The following is a 17,312-nucleotide window of genomic DNA, read 5'->3' as shown; positions in this document are numbered from 1 at the left end:
CACAATTTGATATTTGGGGGTGTTTCTGATCATTCTGAGAAGAAAGAAGGTAAAAATGTAATTAAAGATAACATGAAGGGCTCTTTAGTTATTATTATTTATTTATAACCCCCGCGAATTCGTTTATTTCTTTCTGTTGACCTGAAAAATTGCGGGGAAGGAGAGAGAGTTGCAGAGAGAGAGAGAGAGAGAGAGAAGGAGAGAGAGATCAGATGGGAATAATAAAGAGCTGCTTCTCCCTGTTGACGGGTGTTGCTTTCGGCGTTTACTTGGCTCAGAATTACAACGTACCCAACATCAGGAAGCTCACCAACACCAGTCTCGTCGTCGCCAAACACATCGAGGAGAACTATCGCAAACCCAAGAAGGACGACGTTGAATGATTCGGTACCCACCACTCTCTCTCTCTTTTTAAAACCCTTTATTAAAGTTTCGATCTTTTTAGGGCTTCTTCTCGTTATGCTCTGTTTAGGAATCTAAAGGTTGAAACTTTTAAAGAGGTTTTGTCTCAGTTGTTGTTGGATTGGATCTATCTATGTTTCGTTGCTAATCTGTTGAAGTTCTGAAATGTGTAGGTGATCATGTAGAGACAGGGAAGCATGGTTTGGCGGAGAGTTGTGATTTGATTTCTCACTAGGAAGTTGATTTAACTTCAAAAGGTTTGATTGTGTATTTTGACATGTTCTGGATCCATTGAAGTTGTCAGTGGGACTCTAATGTTCTCTTCAATTCTTGTTTTATTTTATACTGATTTAAACACAGCTCTCACTGTACATGTCATGATCATATTCTCTTTTTGTTTCTTTGGCAAGATGTAATAACTACAAACCTCTCCGAATATCTTGTTTGATTAAAGGATTATTGGTTTTCTTTTTTTGTCTTTTGCTGAGAGTTTACAGAGTTTTGTTCAGGAATAAGAATTTGCATACTCTTGCCTCCACGCTTGCTTTGTTTCAGTACAATTTCTCATCATACATTACCATGTGTTGCTTAGAGAAGAACTGCGTGTTCCTTTAAAGGGTTTGGTGTTCGATTCATACATTAAGGGATGATATTTTGAAGTAATGGTTTATCAAAACTTGTCACTAAAATTCAAAGGATACTATTCTACTTATTCTTCTTTTGCTGAGAGGTTTACAGAGTGTGATTTCGTATCCATGTTTGCATCCGAAGAGGAACATGTATATTATGCCACATTCCTAAATTTCTATAAAACATGTCCCTCTGGGCTTTGCTTTGTTCAATACTATCTCTCATCATACACTGCCATATATTGCTTAGAGAAAACTACTTCATTTAGAAGGTTTGTTTTTCATGTATGTATGGCTGATATTGAAGCGATGGGTACTTTTTGGGTAATTGTCCATTGTCTTATGATGTTTTGATCTATCAAAACTTGTCACTAATATTTGTCTATCAAGAACCAAACAACTGAAAGCTTGTCCATGAATTATTTGTGGTAGACTATACATGCACTTTACCAATTTTAGTTGATAAGTTTTTGATAGACAAAATAGCAAGTTTTAATGGACAAAAGTACCATTTTGTGAAAGTCGTAGATCCTTGAACGACAAGTTTTCTCTCCAATTGATGTGTACCAAAAAAGTAAGGCATAAAATATAACGGTGGCTATGACATGTTCTCTTTGCATACCAATTAACATCATCTTGACTAAGTCTACGACTTTCACAAAATGGTTATTTTAAAAAAATGGTTAAGAGGTTTTGGGCTGGCAAACTCATACATCCTTATATAATAAAACCAAGATGTGTAACTTAACTCTCTTTTTGAAGAATAGACTTTCCTCATTGACATTTTCTTTGTTCTTTCTTTCTTTCGTTTTTAATCTCATGTTTCCGTAAATTATTGGAAAAAGTAGAAAGCAATTTTATCTCGTTATGCAGGCAAATTGCTATTAATCCTACTTGCTACTATTTTAGAACAACCTTTAGTTTGGTTTTAATCCATGATTGTTGTAAAATTAAATCTTATTTTATATCATATAATATAGACTGTGGGTGAAACGTGTAAAGATGGAGTTCTCAATATAATAGTGTACGACGAATTGAATGTCTTCCTCTCGCATACATACATTACAAAACATTCCTTTCTTAAATGGTCAAAGCCTCCATGCCTAATGATCACTATATATAAGAACCCTTTACATACACATATAAGCAGATTACATATATATTTACAGCAAGCCGGCCTCGTGGGACAGAAATAAAGGAGCCTGCGATGCAGGCCATGCGGCTGCGCACCCTCATGCTCTGTGAGGAACTCTCACTTCCTTCGGTACGTCACATACATAATACATTCGTCTCTTAACCAATCATTCATGCATGCATCTTTACACCAAAATAGGAAAAACAACAAATCATTGCAATCATCTTCATGATCATTCTTTTCTTCTTTCAAAACTGAACAGTCAACTTGTGTTTTGAGAAGATCTTTATTACTTTTTTTGTTTTTTTTAGTTCTGAGTGTAAAGTACTAAAGCAACATGTATATAGAAACATGCTAAACAAAATATTAACATGGGGAATAAAATTCAGTTTCAAGTTATAGTGGTAAACGCAGATGTGGGATGTGACCATTGTCAAGACAGAGTCTCTAAGATTGTCTCCAAGATGACCGGTGAGCTCTCTACGTACATATTACCACCAAATATGTGTTTCATGAATAAATGTGTTTATAAATAGGATTATTTATTAAACCCACAAGCAACTTGCTAATAAAGTATCTTTAGTTATGCTAATTCCTTGGCTGCTACCTACCGTTTACATTCGTCCTTAATCAGTACTAATTAGAATCATTCACGACCTATTGTTTAATCCTATTTGTCATAATCGATATTATGTAATGAAATTCAATAATTAAAATGGGATTTGACAGGAATAGAAGAATATGTGGTTGATGTGAAGAACAAGCAGGTCATGGCACGAGGTGACTTTAAACCACGTTTGGTTTCTCATCAACAAGTGAAGAACGTCGCCTCTCAAACTCTCTCCCATAACGCCAAACGCTTTTTCCGACCACTTAACCTCTTCCTTCGCTCAATATTCTCCATTTGTTTATGTCCAAATACACTTTAAGTTCTATCACTTACTGCCAAACTCATTACACTAATCAATAGTGGTACAAAGCAATTAATATCATTGCAGGGTGATGGTATGTAACACACATAGTTCACATGGTCAATGTTTAATTTATATTTTTTGGGTTAACCAACCTTTCCACCAAATCTATTAGCTACAAAAGTGACATCATTCATTGCTATATAATGTCATTAAATCTTAAACATCTTGATTTACAATAAATATATTTCTAATTTATCAATAAAAAACAAAACTTATTTGACAATAAACTACATATGTAAATGAAAATCAATTTAAATTTCATAGCAAACAAGAATGCTTAATTTATTGAAAAATGAAAGTGTAAAAAAAGGAGCCTCAAAGGCAAGTTGTGATCAATAAACATGACACTGGAAGTTACAAAACCCCAAATAAACTTATGCGTATTTAATTAAAACAACAAAGCTTTCATACTCGCTGGCCAGCTTGTGGTATAACCATCTCTTCAAAGTCACCCACAATTGCCTCAAAAGTACGAGAATTGTAAGTATAGGCAACGTATAGCTGCTTAGGTTGGTCGGGACATGGATCGCAAAAGCCCATGATCCCTGATTTCTTCACTCCCTCATGGAGCTTGAGCTCCCCGGAGTCACTCACAAGGAAGTTCATGGGCACTGTCACGTCAATGACTCCTGAATCCACCTCTTCGTCCAAGTGTTCGTGTCTTTTCTCTATGGCCTTTGCGTCACCGTACAAGGCCTTTGTTACTATGAGCCCGCCTGTTTCAGCTTGCCGGTTTTTCTTCCTCGTGGCTACGTTTTGTAGCAATTGCTGTGCTTTCTCAGCTGATGCCCTTGCTTCCCGAACCTAAAACACACAATTTAAGAATAAAAACTTCATAACAAGAACACAAGCTACCAAACTAAGAAGAAATCATCACCTTGCCATAAGTTTTCTCGGTATTCTCCAAGGCCTTACGTTTTTCTCTTTTCTGCATGTACGGCTTCACCACAAATTTCTGCGACCAACAGTAGAAACTCTAGTAAGGCAAAAAACCATATAACCAGAGAGGAGAAGTAGTTATTTAGAGGGTTGTTCAATCACTCACCTTTAACAAAAAGTAAAGAGATGTTGGAACAATGAATGCTCCGGTGGCAAATACTGGACTTATATATGCGGAGAGCAGAACCTGCACGTGTTGATGATACTCGTCATGGATTTGTTAAGGTCTATTCATACATTCTAGTCCAGAGGTTTAAACAAAGTTTGTTCTGTTCTTATTCTTAAGAAGAAGAAGAAGAAGAAGAAAGTTAAGACTTACAGGAACAATCAGCTTTTGACCACCACGGTGTAGCTCAAGTTTCCAAAAAACACCCTAAAACAAAAGTATCAAAACACAGGAAATAAGCAGATTTCATAATAGCTAAGATGGACCTGAAAAGTTCTAAAGATAAGTATACCTTGAGTCCTATTGTATACATCATTCTTACAGTACTGAACTCAGAAATCTTCCTTCCACCACCGACCTCAATCTCAAGAGCATTGCTGAAAAATTGTTTAAAAACTTATCCCAAGTCAAATGAGAAATCAATCATTCATTAGATTGCTCAAAGTTATATGTTAATAACGCATACCTTCCAATTCTACCAGCAATTCGACCGTGAGACTTGGACGAAAGCTTACGAGTATAACGTGCTGACGCTCCGAGTCCACCAGTCTCAATCTGGTAATAGCAAGATCATAAATACAGAAAGTAAGAGACTTGCTCGAGGTGGAACTGTCAGAATGCAAGTTGGAAGTCTCAGCGTACCTTCAAATCACCACCAGCAGATACATTCTCGTCTCTCTTTTTCCATCCTACTGTAATTCCTGATCGCATACCCAGTGCCAGTTCAATCTGGAGTGAAAAAACTATTTAAAACTCGAGAAAACTGCTTTCTTCAACCTCTTAGAATATCAATTCAAAGCCATAATAGAGAAGAACATACATTTCCGCTTGAAGTTTCCGAAAGCTGCCGAGTCCAAGTGTTGGTAAGGTTGATGGAACCATCACTAAAAGACTTTGAAATATTGATAGTGGCAGTCGAATGTATGGACAACTGACTGTCCCCAACAACAACAAAAAAACATAATGTGTCAGCTAAACCTGCCTAGAAACATATTGACTGGAAAACTCATGAGCCTTACCGTGTTGTCTGCATTCCAATAAGAGACTGCAGACCCGTTGAAGCGACGAACTCTATGGATGAAACTGGAGAAAGCTGACGTCTCAGAATGACAGTACCAATTCCACCACCAGACCTTTGATTTGCTGCTAAATTCCCCGCAATCGCAACAGCATCATCTTTTGATAGCTGAGACTGCACTTGACTAGCCATAACCATTCTGAACAACCACAAAAAAAAGGGCATCAATGACCAATAATTACTATAAATAAAACCTTAAAAAAGAATCCTCAAGCGTCAAGCTTAATGTCGAGCACCAAAAATCTCACACAATACACACAAAAGATCATATCTTTCCGAGCTAGTAAGTATCTCCAAGGTCAAGTACAGCACCCAAATCAAGAACCATACTACCAAAAAGACACCAAAACTTGCAAAGAACACATAGCTACCCGCAAGATCATATCTTTCCTCAATAACCATATGCTACAGAAACATTCCGAGCTAGTAAGTATCTCCAAGATCAAGTTCAGCAACCAAATCAAGAACCATGCTACCAAAAAAGACACCAAAACTTGCAAAGAACACAAAGCTACCGCAAGATCAAATCTTTTCTCAACAACCACATGCTACAGAAACATTCCCGCCTAGTAACTAACTAACTAACTCCAAGGTTAAGTTAAGCACTTTCTACCAAAGAGACAGTAAGAGATAAAGTACCCTCTCATGATGCCATCACCCTCTAAAAAACTAGGCACAGACAGATTGAATAAAATAGAACCAGTAGGCATAAAATGAGCCATCTTCTTAGCTTCTTCCTCCCTCCTCTTAATCCTCTCAAGCTCCTCCTTGATCTCCTCAGCCTTACTCAGCCTAGGACCAAGCTCCAACCCCGAACTCAACCCTTCCATACCGTACAAATCATAAATCAACCTCTTAGTCTCGTCAGAGAGTATCTCATACGCTTCGCATATGCGTTTGAAGTTCTCCTCAGCTACCTCCTTCATCTGATAACACACAACGAATCAATAAAAGGGGAGATACTAAAGATGAGATTTTGAGTAATTGACACGAACCAGAGGAGACGGGGACTTGTCGGGGTGATAGACTTGAGCCCATTGGCGATAAGCTCTTCTGATTTCTTCGTCGGAGGCTTCCGGGGATAGATTCAGTAGCGCGTAGAGTTCTCTGTTCTGGGGACCGGTTCGTGCTGCTGCTGCTTCGTCGCCCATCATTCGAATCGAATCGGAATCGCCGGAGGGTTTTGTGAAGGGGTTTTTGACTACGCCGCTGCTTGCTCTCTCTCTCTCGGCTTAAGCTTTGCTTTGACGGTTTTGACCCCCTTGCTTGAATCGCAAGTCCATTTTACTTTCTGTTTTCGTCCCTGATATCTTTTTGAATTTTTATTTTTGGCAACTTATTTTATAAATTGTTTTATTGAGTCCCATATTTTATTTGTAGGCCATATGTTATGGGCCTTTAGTGGACCTTAAGAAATACAGTTAGGAGATAACATAGTGGTGAACTTTGCAAGGTAATGTAAAGCAAAGCTAATTAATGCTCAAGTGGGGGTTAGGAAAATAGAAAACAAACATAAAAACTGAAGTGGATTATTGAGGAGATTTATTCAAACTGCAAAAGGGATTGAAAGAGATTTAAGATTGTCTTCGAGAGATTTGAAAAAAATTGACAGATTTATATGAAGATTAAGTGAGAGTTGCTTTAGAGGCAAGGAAACTCTAGGTTACACAATCGGACATTGGAATTAGTCGATAACTTGTTACGTGTTTATTACTTGGCCTTAACGACAAATGATACTAAATCATAATGATTTATTTCTTTTTATTTTTTTGAGAAAAAAATCATAATGGTTTCATCGCTTTTTTTGAAAGAATAATTGTTTTCAACATTAATCTGTAATCAGCTGAGTGAGTGACTTTTAAGTAACAAGTTTGTCAATATTTTCTTTGGAAATTATATATGTAAATCAGAATGTAAATAAAACCTTAATTTGTGTTTCCATTAACAATTTTGAAGACCATTTTTTTTGTGTCTAAATCTAATATAATAGTCAGTATATAGACTCATTATCATCTTCTTTTTTATAGACTCGTTATCTTTATCATATATAAACCTAATCCACCTTTGGAATATGGAGTTTAAAAAAGTTAGGTATGGTATAATCTGTGTTGATAAACTATACAATGTAACTACGTTACAAGTCAACAGAATTAGAAGAGGCACTATGGTGGATGTAAGCATCTTAAAGACCATTTCACAGACATTATGGACTAACACGGTTTCAACCACGAGAAGAGTCGTATGATTGTTAATCAGTCAACGGTCCTTCTTTCCTTCCTCTTTCCCTTTAATCTATTTTCCTCCAATATTTTGTTTTTTTTTTATTAAAGAATATATTCTAATACAGCCGACACATAATTATACAACATGAAATCTTCTATAATAATATATTTTCAGTGCGAGCAATATTTTGTAATAATATATCAAAATGTGAAACAAAAATGTGAAAGGGTTATTATCAAAATGCTAATTCATATATGCGACAATGATAGATATCCCCAACTGGAAGTCTTTTCCTTTTTTTTTGATCAATCCACAACTGGAAGTCTAATACAATCTTTTTTGAACAATTCTATTGGCTCAGTGTGGACTACCATTCGTAATCATATTGATATTTGTTATGTTTGTTTTATATAATTTATTTTGAGGTTACCATTCAACTTGTAACTTGTTACATAATAGACTCTTTTACGACGTCAAAAAAAAATAGACTTTTTCATTTGTAAGTCTGCAATAGAATACTCCCTCCTTTTTTTTAATATATGACGCTTTAGGATAGTGCGTATAGATTAAGAAACATTTAATTTCTAAATAAAAACATCATTAATTGTTTACCTAACCACAATTTAACCAATAATAAAATAGAAACTATAATATCATTGGTCATCTAGTATTAATTAGTAATAAGTACTACATAGAAAATTAAAAACGTCAAATAATTTGGAACAAAAAAATTCATCTAAAACGTCATATATAAAAAAACGGAGGGAGTATAGTATTTCACATCTTTCACAAAAGAGAGAACCCATATCATTACTAAACACTACTCCTTCCGTTTCATAATAATTGATATTTTAGATGATGTTTGTTGTTTCAAAATAGATGAGTTTTGATATATTTATATTATTTTAATTTTATTGAAAAGTGTATAACCAACTAGATTTTGCAGTTATTTTTTGAATTGATTGGATAATTTTTTAATTATATATGTAAAATTATTTTTTAGAAAAATAGATTTCTTAATCTTTGTACAATAAGTCAAAATATCACTTTTTTGAATTAAGCACTATAACTATGTAGAAAACCACTTATTTTTGGTTGTGAGTTTCTCAACAGAATTGACTTTAAAATATGACTTTTTTGAATTAAGCACCATAACTATGTAGAAAAATAAATAAATAAAATGAACTTAGGATGAGATTGCACACCACTTGCCATTTTACAAAGAGGACCAAAGGCTCGGTCCACATGGTCCAAATTGACTACTTCCATAATTTTAGCTGCCAAGCAAAAATACTATAGAATAAAAATGATACGGTTACTTACATAACTCACCTTTTTTAGTTTATTAAAAACATATTAAGAAAACCGTAATTCACCATCTTCTTGTGCGTTACAGACTAAACAGCGTTACACATCTCTCTAAGTCCAAAAATGTGACTCAATATATGTAAAAGGTGTTCTCGTTAATAAACCATTGAAATTTGAACTCAAAATCAATATTTTTCAATTTTCAAACACCTCTAATTTTCTTTGGAAGCCAATACGAATGGAAAGTATAACAAAATCTTTTATGTAAATGGAAGTTTACAATTAATTAACTTATTTTAGGTAAGAATAAGGCAATCCAGGTAATATATATGTAGAGAATATTGTATAATCCCCTTTAGTTTGGAAGAACTTTATTTTGCCTTCTTATAATTCAAACAATAAAATATAACTAGAATAATTATCTCATTGGCCAATCATCATTAATACCTTTTTTAACCCTTTCACAGTGTCCCAGAAACCTTCCTCTCTCTTTGATGCATTGTCGTCTATATATATATATACGCGTATGCATTTACATGTTCCCTTAAAAAAAATCAGAGTCAATAAATGGATATGCATAGGGGTCTAGTGTTATTGTGTTGTGTTCTGTCCCTTTTGGTAATCGAAACGACAGCATATCGAGAGAGACAGCTACTGCAACTGCATGAAACGACAGTAGACACAACAAACACGGCGGTGGCCGTACGTGATCGGGGTTTGAAGACGAGGCGGCCGGAGCATAAGAACGCCTACGCAACGATGATGTACATGGGAACGCCAAGGGACTACGAGTTCTATGTGGCGACTCGAGTCTTGATCAGATCGCTGAGAGATCTTAACGTGGAAGCTGATCTTGTCGTCATCGCTTCTCTCGACGTCCCTCTCCGATGGGTTGAGACCTTGTAAGTCTTCTTCTTCTTCCTCTGCTTCTAACGTCCACAAATTTTTCCGCTGACCGTTACCAAACGTCATCGTTTTAAACGTAGACCAAACCAATACTAAGCTGGAATATACAAATTTTTAATTAATTTTCACACTTTTTATTTTCCACTATGAATGTCAATATGGCATCGTGCGTGCGTGAAACAGCAGGTTAGATAATACATAATAGTTTTTTTTTCTGTGTTGGTTTTTAAAATGATATATTTTTTTATTCAAGATGAGCTAAGAATATACTTCTCGTTTCGTGTAAATTGAATGAAGCTTATAAAATGTTCGAGTGAGACAACGACTGACTTGAAATGACCAAGACCTATAGGTTTTGATTCTTTCATGTAGTCTTTTTTGGACATATCGTTTAATTCTTGTCTTTTTACGTTGAGGAACCGTTCTTTATTTTTGTTCTTTATTGTTTTTGTAAGGATTATAAATATGAAATTAAGTAAAAGTTGGGGAGAATCAAACATTGAGTAGATAAATATTGTTGACACTTATCGTTATCGACCCACACATTTAAGTCTGTTTATATCTTGTCCATATATTGACTCGATACTACGCGTTTTTGTGTATCAGAAAATATCTATTATTTACATTTCCATACTTTAAGCTAATGAAATAATTTAAAGATTTCAATGTTCAAAAACTTTTTAGGTGTCGTATAGCTAGCTTTCAAATTCTTTTAAAAACAGTATATCGGAAAGCAATATCTTAGTAAACCGTAGTATCTTAGTAAAAGATCCTTTAGTCAACAATGTATTCACCCATAAAATTTGAAGCAGTCGTGTATTGGGGATAGAAAGCTATCGGAAGGCAATAAAAACTTAGTACATTGATTCACTGAATGAAAGGAGAGTTGATTGACTTTAGTACCTTGATTGAAAAAATCCTTTGGAAACTAGAAAGAGCTGTCTACGTGTTTTGGTCAAATTGTATACTTTTTTTTTTGGACAAAAGGTCAAATTTTATACAATACTACTTTATTGCCGGCCAATCTGCTGTATAGATCATGCAATAACGTCTACACGTCAATTTCGTAACCTATTATAAAATTTTAACAGTACTAAGACTTGACATGCAGACACAAAATATATAACTATAAACTGGGCCGACTCTTGAATTTTAAAGATTATAAACATTTGGTGTAAATATTATTATTATTGTTGTTTTTTGCGATTTAGAAAGTATAAATTGTATGTATATTACTTCTTTAAAATTTAATTAGGAACTAAAACGAATTTTGTCATGATCAAACGTCGGTAGATGGTAATTATGATATGAGATATTAGTGGTTAGACTAGCGCTTAGACCATCTCCAATGGATTACTCTATTTTTTATTCTAAAATAGTGTAACTCTATAATAGAGTTTGAATTTGCTCCAATAATACTCTATTTTAGAGTAGAAAATAGAGTAATGAACAAAAAAAAAAATTACTCTATATTTGGAGTAAACCTATTTTTCACTCTATTATAGAGTGAGAAATAGAGTATCATTGGAGCATTTTTTATTCTAAACTCTATTTTAGAGTGAAAAATAGAGTGGAGTTGGAGATGCTCTTAGACACTGCTTAAATTGATTTTCTTAAAATTGTTCTAGAGAAATCGTTTAACTTATTACTAAGTTACCGTTTAGGCGCCTAAACAGATTTTTAGATTTGACCAGCCTTGACTATATATTCACTTTCAATTCATGCATGCATAGACTAGTTGTTAGCACCGAAAGTGTTTGTGTGTGTATACTAACGAGTGTGTGTGTGAACAGGGAAGAGGAAGATGGGGCTAAAGTAGTGAGAGTTGAAAATGTAGACAACCCATACAGAGGGCAAACTAACTTCAACAGCAGATTCAAGCTTACTCTGAACAAGCTCTACGCTTGGGCATTGTCTGATTACGACCGTGTGGTAATGCTAGATGCCGATAACCTCTTCCTTAAGAAAACCGACGAGCTGTTCCAGTGCGGACGCTTCTGCGCGGTCTTCATAAACCCTTGCATCTTCCACACTGGCCTCTTTGTCTTGCAACCGTCGTTGGAAGTGTTCAAGGACATGCTCCACGAGCTACAAGTTGGTAGAGAGAATCGTGATGGAGCTGATCAGGGCTTTCTTGTCAGTTACTTCTCTGATCTTCTTGACCAGCCTCTCTTTCGTCCTCCAAGTAATGGATCTGTTCTCAGTGGCCACTTGCGACTTCCCTTAGGCTACCAAATGGACGCTTCTTATTTCTGTAAGTCTCTCCCAAGTAATCGTTTTTATATTTTTTTTTATAAAATAAAAATGTTTTGAGAGTTTTATGTCAATTTTAATTTTATTGAAAACTATTCAACAATAATACATTATCGTGTTTTCTATGATTAGTTAATTATATTTTTTAAAGATTCTTTTAAAAACTGTGTGTTTTGGTATAACATTTTATATCATTAAACATACGGAATAATATAATAATACATATTTTGTTAATGTAATAAGTTAATAACGTGATGATCTATCTACTTTCAGATCTTAAACTAAGATGGAACATACCCTGTGGACCAAACAGTGTGATTACATTCCCAGGAGCCGTTTGGTTAAAGCCATGGTACTGGTGGTCATGGCCTGTTCTTCCACTAGGCTTCTCATGGCACGAGCAGCGTCGCACCACTATAGGGTACTCAGCAGAGATGCCTTTGGTCGTAATCCAAACAATGTTCTACCTTGGAATCATAGTGGTCACACGACTTGCTCGTCCTAACATAACTAAGCTATGTTATCGCCGTTCTGACCGCAACTTAACAACGATCCAAGCAGGTTTTAAGTTCATCGCACTTCTCTCTGTAGTAGCAGCCTACGTCTTCCCGTTCTTCACCATCCCTCACACCATACACCCACTCATTGGCTGGTCACTCTACTTGATGGCTTCTTTTGCTCTCTCATCCATACCGATCAACACTCTCCTCCTACCAACGCTACCTGTTCTCACTCCATGGATAGGCATCCTCGGGACGCTCCTTGTCATGGCCTTTCCTTGGTACCCTGATGGAGTGGTGAGAGCATTGTCGGTTTTCGGATACGCATTCTGCTGCGCACCTTTTGTGTGGGTTGCATTCCTCAAGATCACGTCGCATCTCCAGGTTTTGATTGAGAAAGAGGTGTTGTTTCCACGACTGGGAGACTCAGGGATCACTTCTGGCTTCAGTAAATTGTATTAGAAGTATTTTATTTGACGTATATTGGTTCTGTATATAAAGGATTATTATTGTTTCATTCACATTTCATTTATATCAACTCAATCTAACATTATTGATTTTACCTGGTTAAAATTATCAATTTTTCCTAGTTTACACCTAGTATGTGTTCTTGTTTAACTCACTCTCTTGCGTTCAAGATACAAAGATGTGAATGTTAATGAGCACAAACGTGTCCAAAAAGTAGGGTGGTTTAGGCAGAACTTGAGTTTACAACGATTAAGCAGGGTCACTCTGTTTCGCTCTGTTCACTCCTTAGTGCGAAACCCTCTCAATGCTCTAGAATGTTTCCCTTTAGCCATATAAACTCACAGTTTTTGTAGTATATTAGCTTTGTCTAACCACTTGGCTTATAATAGTCAAGTCAAGCTGTGATAAATAACTATAGTGTGCTTATATTAATTTGCACATAACAAATAGAGACCATAATAGATTTAGTTAGCTTAATAACTTGCCTAAAGCCTACGAGACTTGTGAGTGTGGTTCATATTTAGTCTCTACCCTCTTTGTGACTGTAGTCGCTACAAGACTACAAGACAAACCATCATCAGGCAAATCGCAAAAGAATCCTTTGTTTCTCGCATTCCTTTTTCAGTAAGGTAATTCTTAGTTAGAACTGTTCAAAGAAGAGTGTTTGAGATCATGAGTGTTTAAGTGAGCTCGTTATTTTGCTAACTTCAGGTCGATCCATTTGTTTGAAAATAGAAAAATCTTCTCATAGTCTAATATACTTAGCAAGTAATGAATAAAAAATACATGTATTGGTGTTTTTATTCCATAAATATTCAACTTTATCTAAGAATGCAATAACAAGTCTAGAGACTAAATAACACTTAGAAAATGTTTTTTTATTGACATAAAAAAGTTTAGAAAAACAAGTAAACGTAAAGTATTATAAAATATGTGTTAAGAAAAAAGAAAGCAAAGTATTATAAAATATAGACTTATGGGTTTGTATGGACTTTCTCAAAACAATATGTTTTTTTTTTAACAGAAATTCAGAACAATATGTATAAACACAAATCTTTGCTATTTCTGCGGGAACACTTTTTGATAAAGGAACATTAAATGTGAGTGTTCTCTAAAATTAAAACAATTTTTTTCAAAAGAAAAAGTGTGTGTTCTCTAAAAATAAAACAAAATTTTCAAAATGTGTGTGTTCCTGCAGAAATTAGGATATTATTTTAATGCCTACGTAGACATGATTTATATCACAAGTTTATACATATCTGGCGTAGGAACTAAGATGTAGTAGTCCAATAGTTGTGTTGTGTGACCCTGCCTTTCCCTGGTGATGCGAGTAGGTTGGAAATCTACTAAAATCTGACCTGCATTAGAAAATTATACCTATGCTGCATTAGGTGCCAAAATAGGCTGAATTATGCATATGTAACATATCCATCTCATTTGTCCAGTGAAAAAAAAAATTGAACCCGAAAAAGAGAGAACAATATAGGTTAAGTTATACCCAGTCACGCACGCCATTTGTGTCCAATGAACATAATAGGTAAATAATACATTTGTCATTTTGTAAGATTCATGATTTTTTTCTAGAATATTATTTTCTCTATAGATGATTTCGTCAAAGATATATCTTCTATAATATATTACTCCTAGTGTATGTCTATATTAAGGGTGGATTCAGTAAAACAACTCACAAAACTTTATCTGAATTTTATCGTGCAATTTTGTTAAAATTTCAAAGACAACTTTTCAACATAACATTCTTGTTAAAGCAAAAAAAAAAAAACATAACATTTTTATAAATATTTTTTTGTCATAATATAAATATATATTTCCATTGCTTATTTATCAAATTAAATATAAAATTAAACCCGGACATATACACGTGTTGTTTCCGTCGATATATAAGACATTAAGACGTATAGGCAATGAAACATCAATACGCCAAAATTTAGAAACAGACGTATTTTTTTATAAAAAAAATTCAAAATATTTTGCTCCCAAATTTGTCATGGCCTCAGTCTCACTGATATTTTATTCGGTCCCCTACTTTTATATCAACTAACTTCATATCATTATAAATAAAATTTGGTCACTAAAACGGATATCTAAAAGAGTAAATTCTACCAACTTATAGTGTGGTTTATAGAGAAAACATATACTTGGTGCTCATGTGTTTTTAGACCATCTCCAATATGTATTTCCCTATTTTTTTCCTCTAAAATAGGTGATGTCTATAATAGAGATGAATTTGTCTCCAATGTATTTCTCTATTTCTTCCTCTTAAAAAAATATTCTTGATATATTATTTTCTAATTTTACAAATAGTACTTTTTATTTGTGAAAGTTGAAAACCAATCCAATTTAGTTTAAGATTCATAAAATTATTGAATATTTTTACAGAAACTATTATGTAAATAAAAAAGTATGAATATATATTTATATAAACAATACATTTTCTCTAACAAATATTTATTTTGGCTATAATTGTTAAAATAAAAAGTTAAAAGATCATTTTGTGAATAAAAAAATATGCATTTATTATAGAGAAATGTTATTTCTTCCTCTAAATATAGATGTGGAAATAGCAATCTCTATTTAAAAAAAAGAAATATAGTATGATAGAAATGATTTTACCTCTAAATGATATTATAAAGATAAATATAGAGGTGGATTGGAGATTTTCTTACAATCCATACGTATTAACAAAACAAATAAATCAAACGCAAACTATAATTTTGAACTATAACTTTGACTGTGGGAACGCGTCTTCGCCCGTGCATCAAGGTTTCATGGTGCCTTTCTTTCCGGAAACTCGCGGCAACTGGAAGCTTAGTCCGCTCGTACCTCTCGTTTGGACCATCGACGTCAGGTTCATCTTATAGGACCTATATACTTTGTAATAGATTCTGCACGTTTCCTTATAAATGCTTCTTTAGGTTTAATTTCTGCTTCTCCACTACTAGTTAATTTTGTATTTCTGTAAAAAACGAAAAATTTGATATAATCAATTTAACATTGTACCAAAAAGAAAAAAAAACTATAGCTTTGAAAAATCTCGATCGTCTCTTGAGAACCATCCGAGCCCACTGACCGGGTCCTTACCTTTTATAGACCACATACTGAAACTTGTATAGATTTGTAATTTGTAAAGCGATCTTGACATTTAATATGGCACCAATATTATTTTTTGAACAAAGCTCATATGGCTCCAATATTACATAACTTGATTTATAATAAATTCCACTTTCGTCTTGTTTTGTACGTTCTGTCGATCGTACGTTCATAACATAGCACGTGCTCCTCAGCCCACCATCTCTAACTTCATCTGTATATTCTCTGGACTTCTGGACGTTCCTTCTTCATTTTTTACTTATTTTGTTTATAAATATTTCTAATTGTTTTCGTGTAAGAAACATTCGCTAGGACAATATATTCACTTTTTTTTTTTTGATAAACATAATATATCATCACTTTCATTAGTTCTTTTGTGCCCCTTTTAATTCCAAACTAGTGATTACCGTTGAATATTTAGAGATAGTCTCGTAGTTCGAAAAAAAGTCTCGGTAGTTCATAGCTTTTTTCTCGTAAGTTCTGATAACAAAAGAGAAAGATAGCACTTTGAACAAAAAAAAAAGATAAAGATAGCACTAATCAGAATCCTGATGATTTGATTTAATTAATTTATGATTTGTATATATAAAGAATGGGAGATGCAACACTGGCAAGTTCATTTCGGATATATGTTAAAGAGTCAGTGCAGTGCCATATTCAAAAATATAATATCGGTATATGTAATATAATTTTAAGAGTAAACTAGATTTTGAGTCGCGCAACTCCATGGATGTTTGTTTTCATTTTTATATACATAGATATTTGTTTTAGATTATTAGTAGTATATATTTTTAATATTAATTATATACTTGAATGTTTATACAACTATTTCAAATACAATAATTTTATAATTTGTTTGTTTTAATTAATCAATTGGTTAAAATTGTCTGTGTTTATCATTTTTTATTACATATTTATTTTATTATATTTGTATTTAGTTATTAAGAAATTAATAGATTCATGGGAAAATATATTTTAAAACTATTTTGTGTTTAATTCAAGTTAAATTCGGACCTGTCTTTCAAAAATAAATTTCTTTTACCAATATTTTTTCCGCTTATTCATTTTACATGATATATCATTGTATATACAAAAGTCTAAGATATGTTAATTTTTAGACATGTATTATAAAGTTTTCTAATTTTAAACTGCTATGTCATAAATAGTATATATTTTTAACATAAATAGTTTATATATATATACGAAAATAAAATTTATCAATT

The 17,312-nt window shown here is 33.7% G+C and overlaps 4 protein-coding genes across 4 annotated transcripts; 3 read left to right on the top strand and 1 right to left on the bottom strand.

Annotated features, from left to right (window-relative positions):
- The first annotated feature begins 121 nt into the window (after window positions 1–121).
- On the top strand, window positions 122–875 carry LOC103865476. The gene is made up of 2 exons (XM_018658433.2): window positions 122–387; window positions 576–875. Exon 1 carries the CDS (start codon window positions 213–215, stop codon window positions 381–383), a length of 171 nt encoding a protein of 56 aa, XP_018513949.1. The 5' UTR covers window positions 122–212; the 3' UTR covers window positions 384–387; window positions 576–875.
- A 240-nt stretch (window positions 876–1,115) lies between these two features.
- Window positions 1,116–3,149, top strand: LOC103865475 (heavy metal-associated isoprenylated plant protein 17). Its single transcript, XM_009143265.3, has 3 exons — window positions 1,116–2,295; window positions 2,556–2,637; window positions 2,896–3,149. The coding sequence occupies exons 1-3, from the start codon at window positions 2,239–2,241 to the stop codon at window positions 3,093–3,095; spliced, it is 339 nt and encodes a 112-aa protein (XP_009141513.1). The 5' UTR covers window positions 1,116–2,238; the 3' UTR covers window positions 3,096–3,149.
- A 190-nt stretch (window positions 3,150–3,339) lies between these two features.
- LOC103865474 (chaperone protein dnaJ 13) lies at window positions 3,340–6,635 on the bottom strand. The gene is made up of 11 exons (XM_009143264.3): window positions 6,319–6,635; window positions 5,963–6,249; window positions 5,265–5,462; window positions 5,066–5,180; window positions 4,888–4,974; window positions 4,712–4,800; window positions 4,538–4,622; window positions 4,399–4,452; window positions 4,186–4,266; window positions 4,018–4,095; window positions 3,340–3,944 (listed from the first exon to the last, which is right to left on the bottom strand). The coding sequence occupies exons 1-11, from the start codon at window positions 6,475–6,477 to the stop codon at window positions 3,546–3,548; spliced, it is 1,632 nt and encodes a 543-aa protein (XP_009141512.1). The 5' UTR covers window positions 6,478–6,635; the 3' UTR covers window positions 3,340–3,545.
- Window positions 6,636–7,529: 894 nt separating this feature from the next.
- LOC103865473 (putative glucuronosyltransferase PGSIP8) lies at window positions 7,530–16,612 on the top strand. The gene is made up of 3 exons (XM_033290403.1): window positions 7,530–9,756; window positions 11,554–12,014; window positions 12,287–16,612. Exons 1-3 carry the CDS (start codon window positions 9,422–9,424, stop codon window positions 12,973–12,975), a joined length of 1,485 nt encoding a protein of 494 aa, XP_033146294.1. The 5' UTR covers window positions 7,530–9,421; the 3' UTR covers window positions 12,976–16,612.
- The last annotated feature ends 700 nt before the right edge of the window (window positions 16,613–17,312 follow it).

The sequence above is a fragment of the Brassica rapa genome, chromosome A04 (genome assembly GCF_000309985.2).
Source record: "Brassica rapa cultivar Chiifu-401-42 chromosome A04, CAAS_Brap_v3.01, whole genome shotgun sequence".
Lineage (NCBI taxonomy): Eukaryota > Viridiplantae > Streptophyta > Magnoliopsida > Brassicales > Brassicaceae > Brassica > Brassica rapa.
Note: the sequence above shows the minus strand (reverse complement) of the source record. Positions and strands in the feature narration are given on the sequence as shown.